This window comes from Electrona antarctica (genome assembly GCF_951216825.1).
Source record: "Electrona antarctica genome assembly, chromosome: 8".
Classification (NCBI taxonomy): Eukaryota; Metazoa; Chordata; class Actinopteri; order Myctophiformes; family Myctophidae; genus Electrona; species Electrona antarctica.
Window position 1 is genome coordinate 43,633,780 of NC_136789.1, and position 16,490 is coordinate 43,650,269.

Sequence of the window (16,490 nt, forward strand, 5' to 3'; positions counted from 1 at the left end):
AGGGCTCACATTCAAGTTCAAACTGCATTTTACAATAGGCTGTAATCTGTGACACAAATGATGTTGCCAATTCATTATAATGGCAATAAGGTACAATGCTATATTAGTCAGAGAGTTGGCTTGTGACACATAAAGCCAAATTCACAATCGCGGACCATCTAATGGCCTGTCTTGTGTGTCATTGGACGGTCAGTAGAGTCCATGTGGTCTGGGATGAGAGTGAGGAACAAAGTCACTGCTAATAGGAGATGCAAACTCAGATCTTCACATTTCTATATGGGAAGAGGACACCGTCGGAACATTCATCATCGCAACATCAGTGGCACAATTCTCCATCGGACTGCATTGTCTCATGACCCCGCACTGACTGACTGCTCATAGTGCAATAGTAAATCATTGTCCATGGTGTCAAAGCCTGATCCAGGTTAGAGAGTTTAATTCTGCCCCAGTTAAGCTGTTCAACGACCTACTTGCTCTGAAATGAAATTAAAGTTACAAAACAAATGGTGTGGGGCGAGGGTAATAAACATTAGCACATGATTTGACAAGAACACAATGCTTGTGCTAGAGGCCTCAAGGGACCCCAACCGCCCCCAGGACAAACACGCACGCGTGTTTGTCGCTCGCACGCACGCACGCACGCTCGCTCGCGCACGCACGCACGCACACACACACACACACACACACACACACACACACACACACACACACACACACACACACACACACACACACACACACACACACACACACACACACACACACACACACACACACACACACACACACACACACACACACACACACACACACACACACACACACACACACACACACACACACACACACACCAAGAAAAAAGGCCACATGGTGACCTGTACCCTCTCAAGGGGTTTGCAGTCCCACTGCAGTTATAGGCTAGGGCCTTTTACACTGGGCGAAGTTGGCACCTGCTGCTGAACTCAATTGTACTAACAGGCAGGGACTCTGACAAGGAACAGCGACATCTGTCTGAGGAAATCCATACCCCTGCATCACCACACCACACACTGGCATCGGGAAGCAGCCCAGGCTGGCATCCACAAGATAAACAAGCCCCATTAGGCTCAGGCTCTGTCTCTCAGTCTGTCGTTCCCTCTCTCTCTCTCTCTCTCTGTTTATCTAAAGCTCTCTGTTTCTGTTGCGATCTCATTCTGAGTCCGTTATAGAAGGGTTCCATGCGGCTCATTGTTTAGGTCACGCAGATGAACATGTCCATGTGCATTATTAGTAAGGCAAAGGGGGGGAAATGCATTAAAGCATATTTTGAGGGGGAAAAAAATCTATTACAGGAGTTCAAAAGGGAAAATGTAGGAGAATACATGCATCATCTGACACATCTAAGGGAGGGAAATCAGACGGCATTACTAAAGAACCTCATTATGATGCAAATGATATTTATTCCATTTTATCTCCCCCCTCTGAATGGCCCATATGGCACAGATTCCACACAGAGCAAGACACTGCGAGACCCCATGCTGGGCATCCAGCCACATGGAAAGACCTCCATCTGTGGTAAACTGTGTTTATGTGTACACACCCTGATACCTGTCTCCAGCCCACTGGGGTCCCATCGGTGATAACCCCCCCGCCCAAACACAGCGTCAACGCCTGGCTGCTGATCCCACTAAGAGTCATTAGTGGCACAAAGTCAGAGGCCATGACTGGAGTGACAAACCGCTGTTCCGGGGAGACGAGCGCCGCGTCCCGTCGAGGATCCACAATGACTCAGTCAGTCAGGATGCTGGACAAAGTGTATGGTCAAAGCGACTGAGGTCAAGAGTAAATCTGTGTCCAAGTACACACTGTAAAATCCTGAGTGTTCATTTTAACTCGGAGAGTTACCAATTGATACATTATATAGGGCCACTTCACCCCTTTCTGGACACAAGAAACACTTTCCTGGGGGTTTTATGTGTGTCATTTTTATGTGCTTCTAGATAATTTTGTCTCAAGCATATTCATGACCAAAATTTGTCTTGAAAATGTGGTCTCACTTCCTTCCTGGACTACATGTTGTCTCAGTAAGACAGCCCACATGGGGTGTCTCCCAACCACAAGTGCACCAAAGCACTATGGTCATTGTAGGAATTCAACAATCCAGTCAAACACACAGACTTCAATATTTTTCTGAGAGTGCAAATCATAGAGTGCAAATTTCAAATTGTGCTACTTTCTATCTACTACAAATACTATTAACATTGAGTGATTGCAGTTTCTTCCAGTGGTGAAATGGCCCTTTTAACACAGAGGATTTTACTGTGTATGTGCTAAAAATTATTAACCGCCGTGATTATGGCCTCGTTGACCCGTGCCAATGACAATACACAGTAGGTATTAGAAAACAAAAGCATAATGATTACTTCTGCTTGTCATAAATCGTGACAAGTGCAAGCAAATTACGACAAAAGATAAAACAGAGAAAAACTAATTAGGGAAAATAAAAGTCGGGCAATGCTATTTAAAGAGTGAGATGACACGGTGCTTAAGCTCTGATCATGTATTGTTAAAGAAGATGTGTCTGCTGCACTGACTAACAAAGCATTACAGTAAAACATAGTAGTATACTTGCTGTAGCTTTGGAATGTTAATTCAACTACTCTATCGGCAAAATGCTGCTTTGACACAACATTTTAATACAATGTTTATCATTTTAAATACCTACGTACAACTTCACACAGGCTAAAACATTGGTCGCGAAGTAATTTATTTGTATTCAATCTACACGCACGCACGCACGCACGCACACAGGCACACACGCACACACGCACACACACACACACACACACACACACACACACACACACACACACACAACTGTGATTTTTTTATGAGCCAGTTTATGCTACAGTATTTGCCCTATAGTCAAGTCATTAGTTAATACCTTTACTAGGGCTCTCATAGTGTGATGGCTAAAGTACAATAAGCCTACAAAATGATGGAAAGAAATATATATATATGGACATCAAAATGTACTTAAAGTACCAAAAGTAAAAGTACTCATTGTAAGTAGCCTGCCGAGCCATGAGGCCCATAGGGCAGGAGCCTATCTCCTGTTTCTGTAGCGTGAGGCAGCTTGATGTACAAGTACACCCCCTGGACATGGCGCTAATATGTCGCAGGGACTGACCCCCAATCCAACCCTTGATGCTGTGGGCCAAGCATGGAGGCACTGGGCCCCATTTTCTTTGGTATGACTGGGGATTGAACCCCAGCCTCCCAGACCCAGGGCGGACACTCAACCACAAGGTACTCATTGTGCGGAAGTGTATATTTGTACGTCTCTAAATGTTCTGATGAATTGAAAATGGTGGACCCTAACAAGTGTAATGCGTTATCATGGTGTTGTCCACAGTAACAGTTTTTGTATTGACCTGTGCTTTCGTTTGAAATGTACTTATTCTGCATACTGTTAACATTTTCAATCAATCAATGCAAAATGTCCCATTGTCAGTTTTCAATTGTATAAGAAATCTTGAAAATAGCCGATCTACTGCTGCTCTACAAGGTCACGATGCGATGCATTGTGAGCTTGTAGATCGTCCATTTTCAAATGGCCCAAATGTATATGGGGCTGAAGTGGCTAATGTATGTTTTGTAATAATAATCAAAAGTTTTCAAATAATGGTATGGTGTAAAAATACAATATTTAGAGTAGAAGTAAAAGTATTAGAAATTGGAAATACTCGAGTAAAGTACTACAAATACCTCAAAATTGTACTTAAGTACAGTACTTAAGTAAATGTACTTAGTTACTTAGTTACACCACTATAATTGGCTATTAATATAACATACCTGTAAGTGTAATTAAAATGATTTAGTAACATACAATACCATATAATACACTCCATTACACAACAATGCACACGTGCATGCAGTCATTGCAGTGCACATGCATGGCCGCACACAGATGTATGCGCAACTGCGCTGGCACACATGACTAAGTGGTAAATATTGTGAATGGGATCGAAGCAACAGCTGAGCTATGTGCTTTCTATGCATGAGCACATGAAAGTGGAGAGAGAATTCACAAGGGGAAACTGGAATGTAGAGTGCTCAAAAAGGGCCGGTAGGCAAAAATGAGTATAGAGGGTATGCGCATGCATAAAGTGAGTGGCAAATCGAGTGGCAAAGTGAGTGGAAAAGTGAGTTACATGTTGTTTAACGCCGTTTAATGCAATCATATATTTCTGTTTGGATGTATGGGCTGTCAAGGCCAGAAAGTCGTTTTTTTTGCCACTCAGTATAAGCGTTCCCGCATAACTTCCGGGTATGATGATGATTTCACGCGCATACCCTCTATAAGGAGGGGGAGGGGGGGGGGGGGGGGGCAGTTGAACAGACCCAAATGTTTTACTTAAGTAAAAGTATAAATACTGCAATGTAAATGTACTCTGTTACAACTAAGTATAATCCTAAATTCAAAAGTATCGGCATCAAAATGTACTTAAAGGACCACTTCACCACTTTTCAACATCTCTTCATATTATTGGTCCTCACTAATGTTCATGATAAAACACCACCATTTTTTCCTACTCAGTCTGTGTCTCATAGGAGGGCTTTGGGCAGTTCGGACACCCGTCCACCAGTGACATTCATTAGGCAGATTTTTTTTTTAAAGATTTGTTTTAAAATACATTTAGATTTTTATTATTTTGCATTGCAACTTTTCAGGAAAAGAAAGCCTGCCGTTTCTATTAGCTTGGATTCACGATGATGTCACTGGTGGACGGGTTTCTGAACTGCCCACAGCCTTCCTATAAGACACAGACTGAGTAGGAAAAAATGGTGGTATTTTATCATGAACATTAGTTAGGACCAATTATAGGAAGAGAAGTTGAAAAGTGGTCAAGTGGTCCTTTAAGGTACAAAAAGTACTCATTTCAGAATGTCCCATTGTACAAGTTCAAGATGTTTGCAAAATCTTTTGCTACTTGTGAGCTTGTAGATCGGCTATTTGGCCAAATTTGAAATACTCGAGTAAAGTACAAATACCTCAAAATTGTACTTAAGTACAGTACTTAAGTAAATGTACTTAGTTACTTCCACCACTGGCAGCATGTAAGTCAACTACCACAAATCTTATGTTTGCTGCAGTCTAAAGCGTGTCTCTCTAAAGACAAGAGCCTAGCACCATGAGATAATATGTTCAGGTCTGTTGCATTGAACTCAATATGCAGTCACAGACCATACAATCATTCACCTTGCCAGACAGGCCTAAAGCACTGCACAGCCACATGCATGGCTGCTAGCTCAAAAAACTAAAAGTTAAAGGAACAGATTAAAGTAAACAAAGATAGTGCTATTTCATAAGCCAATGCTCATTAGGCAACACTCACTTAAAAAGTAATTTACAACTTATTAACAATACATATAAATTCTAATTTCACTAACAAGTGCAGAGAGTCTCATCCTAAGTACTAGAAAAAGGCATAGTTGCAATTTGCCTCTCCAGTACTAATAATATTTAACATTAGCACATTGGATTGTTCTCGAAGAGGGCAATTGTGTAGATGGGAATACAATTACACACTCATTTCCATGGAAAGGCTGAATTTAATTACCTTATTTTCACTTCAGTTCCATTTAAGATAAATATTATTCATTCTAAAATGCTCTACTTGTCCTTGGTAAATCACAGCCTGGGATCAGATCAGACCAAATAACAGTACAGCTCTAACTGGAATATGCAAAATAATTTACATACAACACAGCAAAGTCTTGAGTGTTAAAGCTACAATAAGATTTATGTCCTAACCAGGATTCAAACTTGTGGCTCCCACGTCGTAGGGCAACTTTCTACTGGTCTTCCAAGAGTGAATCCCCAAGATATTGTGCTTATGAGGTGTCCTACCTGTCACCTGGGTGCTGGATCTATACAGTAAACGTATGTGTCCTACCTGTCACCAGGGTCTATACAGTAAACTTATGAGGTGTCCTACCTGTCACCAGGGTCTATACAGTAAACTTATGAGGTGTCCTACCTGTCACCAGGGTCTATACAGTAAACTTATGAGGTGTCCTACCTGTCACCTGGGTGCTGGGTCTATACAGTAAACGTATGTGTCCTACCTGTCACCAGGGTCTATACAGTAAACTTATGAGGTGTCCTACCTGTCACCAGGGTCTATACAGTAAACTTATGAGGTGTCCTACCTGTCACCTGGGTCTATACAGTAAACTTATGAGGTGTCCTACCTGTCACCTGGGTCTATACAGTAAACTTATGAGGTGTCCTACCTGTCACCAGGGTCTATACAGTAAACTTATGAAGTGTCCTACCTGTCACCTGGGTCTATACAGTAAACTTATGAGGTGTCCTACCTGTCACCAGGGTCTATACAGTAAACTTATGAGGTGTCCTACCTGTCACCTGGGTCTATACAGTAAACTTATGAGGTGTCCTACCTGTCACCTGGGTCTATACAGTAAACTTATGAGGTGTCCTACCTGTCACCTGGGTCTATACAGTAAACTTATGAGGTGTCCTACCTGTCACCAGGGTCTATACAGTAAACTTATGAGGTGTCCTACCTGTCACCTGGGTCTATACAGTAAACTTATGAGGTGTCCTACCTGTCACCAGGGTCTATACAGTAAACTTATGAGGTGTCCTACCTGTCACCAGGGTCTATACAGTAAACGTATGAGGTGTCCTACCTGTCACCTGGGTCTATACAGTAAACGTATGAGGTGTCCTACCTGTCACCTGGGTCTATACAGTAAACTTATGAGGTGTCCTACCTGTCACCAGGGTCTATACAGTAAACGTGTCATTGGAAGAGTAGGTAGACCACACTACCTACAACTACTGCAGATGTGCTAATTATATCCTATATTAATAATTGGCTAATGGGAGGACCAGCAGTCACCTGATGTCACTCTGACTCAGCCATAACCATATAAGGAGTTCCCAAAGCAGCTACCCAAATATATGTGTGCTGTCTAACCTCAAAGTAGACTGGAACTCACCTATGCTTTTCATGGCATAGGCAGCTCCCGGCTGGATCCGCCGGGAGAAACTAGACAGCTGCAGGACATGAGACAAATTAAATAGAGCGACAGAGAGAGAGGAGTGTGTGTGTACGTGTGTGCGTCAATTTAACAAATGTGCAGACGATCAGAAATCAGCAGAGAGAGACCGACGAATTGAAGTGGACTTGGCCTCAGACTTTTTTTTTCTCCCTGGAAATAAAAACGTCTGGGTTTCTGAGGCTAACCTCAAAGTGGCATCATGGCATGCAACTTGCAAGGGGGGCTTTGATAACGTTAAACAGAGGTACGTTTGTCAACACTGCGTCACCCAGATAATTCATGCTGTTAATTGCCGTATCGATACAGCAGCCTCTCGATCGATTCACCTATCATCCGGATGTTCTATTGATATATTGCCAATTTGCCATATCGATTAATTGAATGCACCACTAGCGGGAACGGCTACTGAGTGGCAAAAAACTACTTTCTGGCCTTGACGGCCCATACATCCAAACAGAAAAGTCCTATCTGATTGTGTTAAACAACGTTAAACTCACTTTGCCACTCGATTTGCCACTCACTTTATGCATATGCTATGCACACCCTCTATATGGAGCTGACTGATTTGTTTGCGGCATATACTGATGACATATCAGCGATCTACCATTATATGGGCATAAAAGGGACAAGGACTGACAGATAGAGGTTGTCCAGAGCTACAGACCATTTGTACACTCTCAGAGTTACAGACCAGCTTCAAGGAACGCCCATAGTGACCACTGTATAGTACATTAGGGATAGCTCTTTATGTGTTCCTGGTCATAATTATTATTGTCCGCTCATTTGTATGTCCGTGGCAAAAATAGAATTTTTACAGAAACGTTCACCCCTGATAATGGTCATGTGCATATATGGGACCGACCGACTTCAAACTCGGCAAGTAGCGCCACGTAGTGGCCCAAACCTCTAGTTGTATAAACATACTCAGCCATACATATATTGGTTAAAATAACATTTTATTCATTAAAATACGTTCCAGGGTGCAACTTTCATCCAACTCTGTGAATAAAACACGGTGTAGAAAACGTGTGTAAAAATAAATAAAAAAATGGTAGCGTCCATACTGTGTACACTGTACACTACTGTCATAAATAATATTCAAAAACAAGAAGACATCACAGCTAATGTGGTTTCAAAATTTAGATCCCCCACAGCGAAAAATCATCCTGTAAAAAAAAAAAACGTGGCCACATCCATGTCAGTGTGTCAACATGCCAGGAAATCTGGAGTTCACATAATGCTTTTTATCCAGCTTAAATAGAGTGACACACCTCGGCACTTTTTCACCTGCCAATCATTTTCCTCTGCAACGAATAAAGCACTGTGCCCTATACAGCCTGTCACCCCGTCACTCCAAATTCGCAGGGAAAAAAAAGAAGAAAAAAAAGAAGAAAAAAAAAAAGAAAAAAAGCTGTCACCGTCACGGCGTCGTGCAGGTGGAGTCAGGGGAGGAAGTTCTCCATCTTTCACGAGTTCTATCCAATCCATCATTTTATTTGGGCTTACTGTTATCTCCCTGAAGTGAGAATCACATTTTAATTAGGTCTCTCCTTGGTTAGTGGTTCACATTCCCCATCTCCCAGCACTAGGTACTCATCCTATGGGGGGGCTTTGCTTCCCTGTCATGGCACTCGGTCCCCACACCCTGTCACAATGTAACATCTCTCTCATCCTTTGTCATCTTTCCACCTTCTTTAACTGCACCTTCTCCACTCACAATTTCCCGTTCTGCTGCCAACAAAGAGAAGCCTGCCTGTCAAAGGCCTGTGTTCTTGGGATGGGATAAAACTTAAAAAAGGGGGAAAAAAAGAAAGAACATAATAAACAGCAACAACAATGTCACTAGAAAAGCCGTATATTACACATTGCAAGTTTGTGAGAGTGCATGAGATAGCATAAACAAGAGCACGACCCATTACTTGTAGCACATCACTCATTTTCTCCTTCTGTATTTCTATTTTGAGCGGTTTTAGTCACTATATACCATCCAGGTTTTGACTCTCTCCTTCTTTCTGGTGTTAACAGCTTCTTACAGCTCCCAGACCAGTGACACTGCCAACTGCCTGAATTCATAGGAGCCCACAGGCTACTCAGACAAAAGAAGCAGAACAGTGCTGAAATGAGATGTAAAATTCTAACAAATTGAGAACGGTAATCATGGTAATCACGCTAGAAAGCAGGGAGCTGGGCAACAATGTGAGCGATAAAGTATCACAGTATGAAAGAACCTGGGTGGATGCAATGCCTATTGCTGAGAGGAAATGCACCATGTGATTCTCTTATTTAAAGACTAGTTATATGTACAGCAGCTAAGGGTCACATAATTGTTCAGTCATGGTGCATGGGTGATAATAATGGAGGTTAGAGCTCTTACCATGTGTAAAATCATTATGTTATCTTTTTCTACCATGGACCCACCACGTATGTGGATTGATCGCAGCAGTCAGGAAATGTGGCTGCTACTGCACACCTATGCTGCAGTTGAAGTTATGCTCCAGAGGGGTGGTGGTGGTGGGGATGTTTATAGGAAACACTGTGTTGTGTGCACAGATGTCAGGGTCTAGATTTATTTAGAGGGCAAATGCTCCATTAGTTGGGCTTTTTAATTAGCACACTCGTGAGAGAGGGTCATTAAGTGTGTCTGACGGAGGACCTGCTGATGAAGAGGATGGAGAGACACTGCTAACCCTAGCTCTGGCACCGCACGCGCGCGCACACGCACACGCACACACACACACACACACACACACACACACACACACACACACACACACACACACACACACACACACACACACAATATTTAAACTTTTAAAGCGGCAAAGCAACGGCTCGGAAACAAGAAAAGAAAAGAGAATGTCAAAACCGGCACTACGAAACACAAAGCTATTGGAGGCCTTTACATTTGCATGCATATTCATGTGGAGAACACAGAGAGAGGAAATAAAAAGGAGGCTTGCCATGGTACCATTTTCAGGGTGCTCGGTCTCTCCGATGCTGCCATCTGGAGTGGTCCTCTCGTAGTGGTCCTCGGGCAGGGTCAGGGGTCCCATGCGGGGACCAGACGATGACTTACTGCTGGGCGTCTCAGACTCCTCCAAGCCGCTGTCATAGTAATTGTGTGGAGAGGCATCCTGCAGGTCCTGCACTGGGTTGGTTGTGGAGAAGGTTACGCGCCGATGGGGATGCTGGAAAGGAGAAAGAAAAAAATACATTTGTGTCATCCCCTCTGTTTTTAAAACGTGCATTTCACTGAATACTTGCTATTATTGGGGGCCGTGGTGATCATGTTTTCTGTACTGGGTTTGTGGTATTCTAAATCCTTTTAAATCTGCTATTTCCAGCATTCAACACCACCGTACAATGGAGAATAAATGAGGAATAATATATTACTTTTAACCACTTGAACCCTAGCAACCATATTCTTGGGGTAGCATTATCCCAAAAATGCCAATCTACAGGCTCACAACGCATTGCAGAATGGCGTGTTGGGAGATTGTAGACCTTCCAGAGAAGTATAGAGATATTTAGTATAGAGATAATACATTCACAAAAATAACATGGCCTAGTTGCCATTCACGGATTTGAACCAAGTACATATAATACAGTATAATATGGTTTAAGTGGTTAATCTGTGGGTGAAGTAATTATTGGAGTATTGAATGTACTTTCATGGATTGTATTTATGTAAAGTTGTGTTGTTATTTGAATTCTTATATGTATATGATCCTTTGTCTCAGTTGAGCCCACTTTGAAACTGTGTCAGGTGCTGGCTATACAGATATTTCTTCTTCCAATACACTTGTATTTGTTGTATTACATTGTTTACCACTCGCACGGCTTTTGATATGGACCTTCCGAGCATACCAGGAATGATTTACACAATATAACTGCTGCACCACTTCCGTGGCTTTTGATACGGAACTTCCGAGCATACCAGGAATGATTCACACAATTTAACTAAATTGTAAAAAAAACTAAAAACCTTCATGCAAGTAAATTAAATGAAATATTCATTTGACTGAGAATAATGGTTGTGGCAGCAATACTCAAATGTCTTAGCAAGCAACAGAGTGCTCCACCACAGCTGATTTCATTGCGATATACTGTACTGATAAGAACGCTCTATATATAGCAGCCAGGAAAGAGGAGCCCATAATAAATCATTCAAGATCACACTCTATATGAAACTGAATGGATAGTAAACAAAGTTAGACGAAGATGGGACTCCTCCTTGCTCAGATCAGTTTACTAATGGCTACTTACCACCAATGACCAACCGAAAGATGACTCCGTACGGACGGTGCACACACACACAATCACACTCTCTCCCGCCCCCACCTCTCGTAAAAGTCAAGAAAGCACTGATACAGCAGAACGCGGCTGATTCTGCTGCAGGAGTCAGCCCAGATCAATAATATGGCCCCTGCACTCGCCCCCCCCCCCCAACCCTCCCCTCCCCCCCACCCCCATCATCCACTCTTCTGGCAAACAGATCCATTCTGGCAATGATTGGAACGGTCGGTCGTCATTTCAGTGCGTCTACACTAGCTATAGAGAGATGCCTTTAGCGTGTACATAGGTGCTATCAAAACGCTGTCATTAATCTGATTCATTGGGCTTCCAACGTTTTCATGATGCCTCCTCATCTCTTCTCATAACTGTTCATATTCCTTTACAGCTCTGAATTTCTATAATTCACTCACCCACCATACTATCAATAAATATTATCCATCTGCATGTCCTTTTTACCTAGCGAACGCAATTTGCCACAGTTATATGAATATAATGTACTAAAAACATTAGTATAGTGGGAAATTCATCGAGTCATTACCTAAAATATTAAAAGCAGATAACAGCCACCAATAAAAAACATTTCAAAGATCTTTTTTCACCCTCCCTTTTTTGGATATATCAAGATACACAAAACTTTCTCCCCCAATATAAACAATTTCTAAAGTTTTCTAAATGTTCACCGTTTTCCAAAATAGCCAATCTACTTGTAGATTGGCTATTTATTGTATGACAAAGTAAGGCTTCAGTTGTTAGGTTGTGCACGTACAGCAGACCTGGATAACAGCCTGTAATAGGATGGATTTATTTGGACAATGGTTAACAGACACATGGCTATTGTCATTTTTCAATTAAACGTGATATTGCTTCATATGGCTGAAGCAGAGTAATGATATTCACAAGGCGAGTTCTCAGAATATGATTAGAGGTCTCAGAGGCTCCGAGACTATTTAAATGGAGGAAGGCCATTTAGTTGTTTAAATATGGATCCTTGCTTAAACTGCTCCTCCAGGCATCGCTCCAGAGAGTCAGCATGTTCTCTGGGTATGAGAACCAGCTAAGGCTGCTGAGATGGGAAACAGATTCTCCTTCTAGTCGGAGCACAAATCCCTTTGCCAGGCCTGGGGGGGCTACAGGAATGCAGCAAGACGGAGGGATGGAAGCAGGAGTGGGGAAGTGGTCAGGCAGACAGGGACAAAGCCTTGGACTGGAGGGGGGAGCAGTAGGATTAGATTCTAGGAGACTGGAGGGTGGACAGTTTGTTTGGCCATTGAGGTACAGTATAGAGATTGAGGATGAGTAAGAGTCTGGAGGGCTGAGGATGGAGAGCGGAGGAGAGAGTGTGCAGTGATCACAGGCCAGAATTCTTAAATCCGCCCACAACATTACTACTTCTAGTAGTAACGCTTACTAAAAAAGTGTAAATGCTGATTCTCTCTGCTAGACAAAAGATTGCTTCAAGATTTGTGAAAATAAGGAAAACCAAGGCAGAAAATGTACTGTAAACCTATAGTAGTAATATGTGTATTACTACTATAAGTGTATTACATATTGCAATGTAAGAACAACAAGTCTAAAAGTGTGCGCGCACGCACGCGCACGCGCACGCACGCACGCGCACGCACACGCACACACACACACACACACACACACACACACACACACACACACACACACACACACACACACACACACACAGGGTTATATATTGGATCATTGCATCATCACTGAAGGATGCTCTAGTCTAGAGGAAAGGCCATGGGCAATGACAATCTTCCCATTAAATTATGACATACTGTGTCTTGTGTAAAAGTGGACATTTTGAACTAAAAGTGGCACTAGAGGAAAGGCCATTGGGTCATCAAAATCAGTAGGGCTCATCCGCTGCAGAGCATGAAGGTGCACAGCAAATTCCATGGACATTTCTTGCTTGGGAGCAAAGTGTTGGATGCAAAATCAGACTGGAAGGGGCTAAAAAAGGCTATATCAAATCAACAATTAGTTTAACATTGGACATGTATATGGTACAAAATGTAAGTTTGTCATATGTGTTTGTGCCACATTATGGAGCTCTGTTATGCAATAAACGTTAAGTGCATCAGGGCCGGATTTAGCCAGCCCCATTCAGGTGGGCAGACAGAATTGTAAGGGGGGCGACTCCGCCGGCGCGGGTGGGGTGTCGAAGTCGAACCCACATTGGGTGGGCAGGACGCACGTTTGGGTGGGCTATGCCCACCCCTGCCCCCCCCTAGAACCGGCCCTGAAGTGCATGCATAGATTTATTCATATGCAAAAATTGAGGAGTCAACCTGATCTCTTGATCTTGTGAACATTTTCATAAATGAGGCCCATATTCCCAAAAGCTGTAATATGGGTGAATCAGCTCTCTTTCAGCTGTATCCCCACAGTGCTCATTCAGCAAGCTAGCTGTAGCGCATGGCATGCTCTTTTGTTCTCCAGGTAAGTGCTTTTCCATATATAAAGTTTAATGACCAACACAAAAAGTAGAGTTGCCTCTGCCTAATTCCCTTATCTAAGCTAGTCTATACTCCCATATACATGTCCATACTATACCTCACCGCCCTGAACTTCACATTGTGTTTCTCTACCGCATTGGTTTTCAACCCTTTTCATATCAAGGTCCATTATTTAGAGCCACGGACCACCATTTGATGACATTTAGCCTCTCAGACCCAGAACGAAAGAATATTGTTGTACCCACAAATCCATGCTGTGTTGATGTTGCTACAATTAGGAGAGATACAGGCAAACATTGATCAAAATTACAATTATTTTACATTCTGTAATTGTGTTGACTTCTTGTAAATTAAGTAATGTTAACAATAATTTAACTCGAGAGAGCATAGAATGAAACCAAATGGTCCATTTGGTTTCATTTTACACTCTCAAGAAGATTTACAAGGGTCCATTGATTCCATTTGGTTATACCCACTCTCCATTTAGCTGGGACCGCCTGGAACCCCCTCAAGGACCACTGGTGGTCCCCAGACCACTGGTTGAAAACCACTGCTCTACCTCCTTGAACATAATCTATTCGAAACGCAACAAAAAAACGTATATACCTTTTTTGAAAGATGGACTGGGCTTTTATCTCTATTCTGCAACCTGATAGTTAGTGCCTTAAATCTTGGGTCTGCATGTCCCTGAACCTGTCACCCTTGAGTGAGCACTATCTTTTATTTTACCATCAGCTGCTTGTTATGAATTTCATTTCCATAAATGCTTTGCACAGACAGTCACCTTTTGCATACTTGATACTGCACAACTATCCTCTCACCACTCATAATAGTACTTAACCAAAGGAGGGAAGAGAGAAATTAATCTTCATATGTGAGACTGAGATACATGTATTACCTGACCTAGAGCGAAAGCTTAAATGACATTTGATTAATTTGTTCACCTATGCGAAACCTTCCTCAATTACATTCAATTTTGAAAGAATTCAATTATTTAATTTTGCATGTCCTCGAGTTTGGGGTTTCCGTGAACCGTCAGAAAAGATAGTGGTAGAAGAAGATGGAGCCCATTTTCAAATAATTGTAGCACTTTACAACAATATGGAAATCACATGAATGCAGTGAGAAGCAGGCTATTATAAGCAACCGCAATAATAAGCACAGGAGTTGAACCTCACCGTGTCTGAGCACAGTGCAGCTACCGATTAAACAGGAATATAGTAGAGGAAATGATGGGTTTTTTTCCTAGACCAAGGTTTTCTTGTGGACTGGTAATCAGAAGGGAGGGGCCTATGCTCACAGAACAAGGGTTCACTTGTGTCAGACATGATAATGATTATGTTGTTTTCACCCCATAGCCCAAATCCTAAATGTCATCTTGTCAAAAGCTGTCAGTCATCCGACATTTCTATTTTTCCTTGTTCCTTTGTTGTCACAGTTGCACTTCAATCCTAACAGATTGTATAAAATTAAAATGCTCAGTCAAAAAGATGCATACAGGATTACTGTAGCAGCCCATCTTGAATGAACATTTTAATGAAGTCTGTTTTGGCCCTTATTAGTGCAGATGCAATCTGCATTCATGCTGAGGACAACAATCACTGAACATTACAATCATTGACTGTATTTGCACTCATGCACAAGTTGAACTGGCTCTGCTGCTGGGGTGTTTGGAGCTGCATCCGTTCCTCTATTGACATCTCTCTTTTTTTATATATCCTACTGTTTTTATTAGGCATTTTGTATTTTGAAAATAACTGCAAAATATAACAGACAGATAAGCAGTATAAAACGGGGAAAAATAACAGTGACAGATAAATTATTAAATTAAATGTTCCAGGTGAATACAAATAAAAAAGGTATATAAATCCGAGGGAAAAAAACAAGGGAAAAAAAACAGTTAAACAAACAGTGACAGAAACAAAACAAACTAGAAAAAGTGCCCTTCTGGGCACAGGTCTCCACCAGGAGGATAGGACTGTGTGAGATGTTTGGCAAAATGTTTAGGAGTAATATAAACATGTTTGCCTTTGATGGCAATTGGATGATTTGAGGCATTTTGTTCCAAAAATGTGTTTTGCAAAAATCAACCTGTTGGTGGCGCTATAACAGGCCAATGTGAAAAGGGTGGGATATATTCCTCAGCCTAGTAAGAAAATGTGTGAAAGATTTCACGTAAATTGCATGCTGCGTTCATGATTTGAGGCTTTTGTTCAAAACGGGGCAATCTTGCAAACTGTGAAAGCCAATTATAGCCAATTAGGATGGAATATGAAATATGGGACAGATCTGACTTGAGCACATGACCATAGAGATACTGTGTAACGATTTGTGCGATTTTTGGACAGAATCTGGAGGAGTAATATAAAAAAATGTGTTTTACAAAAGTCGGCCTCCTGGTGGCGCTATAAAAGGCAGATGCAGAAAATGCAGGTCAAAGGTTTGTCCTTGGCCTCTAGGGAGTGTGCATGCAACGTTTCACGCAGATCGGTGCAGTTTTAGGTAAAACATGTGAAAAGCTGCCTCATGGTGGCGCTATAACAGGCCGTTCTGGAAAATGCAGGGCAGAGGTTCATCGTTGGCATCCAGGGAGTGTGTGTGCAAAGTTTGGCATCGACCGGGTTAACGGTGCCGGAGATTAGCTGT

General features: G+C 42.1%; 1 protein-coding gene across 2 annotated transcripts in view; it reads right to left on the minus strand.

Annotated features, from left to right (window-relative positions):
- The window catches only part of pcdh1a (protocadherin 1a), a 201,714-nt gene that overhangs the window by 17,398 nt on the left and 167,826 nt on the right, over positions 1 to 16,490 (minus strand). For both annotated transcript variants that reach the window (XM_079508461.1, XM_079508460.1), the window contains one exon: positions 10,043 to 10,262. In XM_079508461.1, coding sequence (XP_079364587.1) covers positions 10,043 to 10,262 — 220 coding nt within the window. The remainder of the gene's footprint in view (positions 1 to 10,042; positions 10,263 to 16,490) is intronic.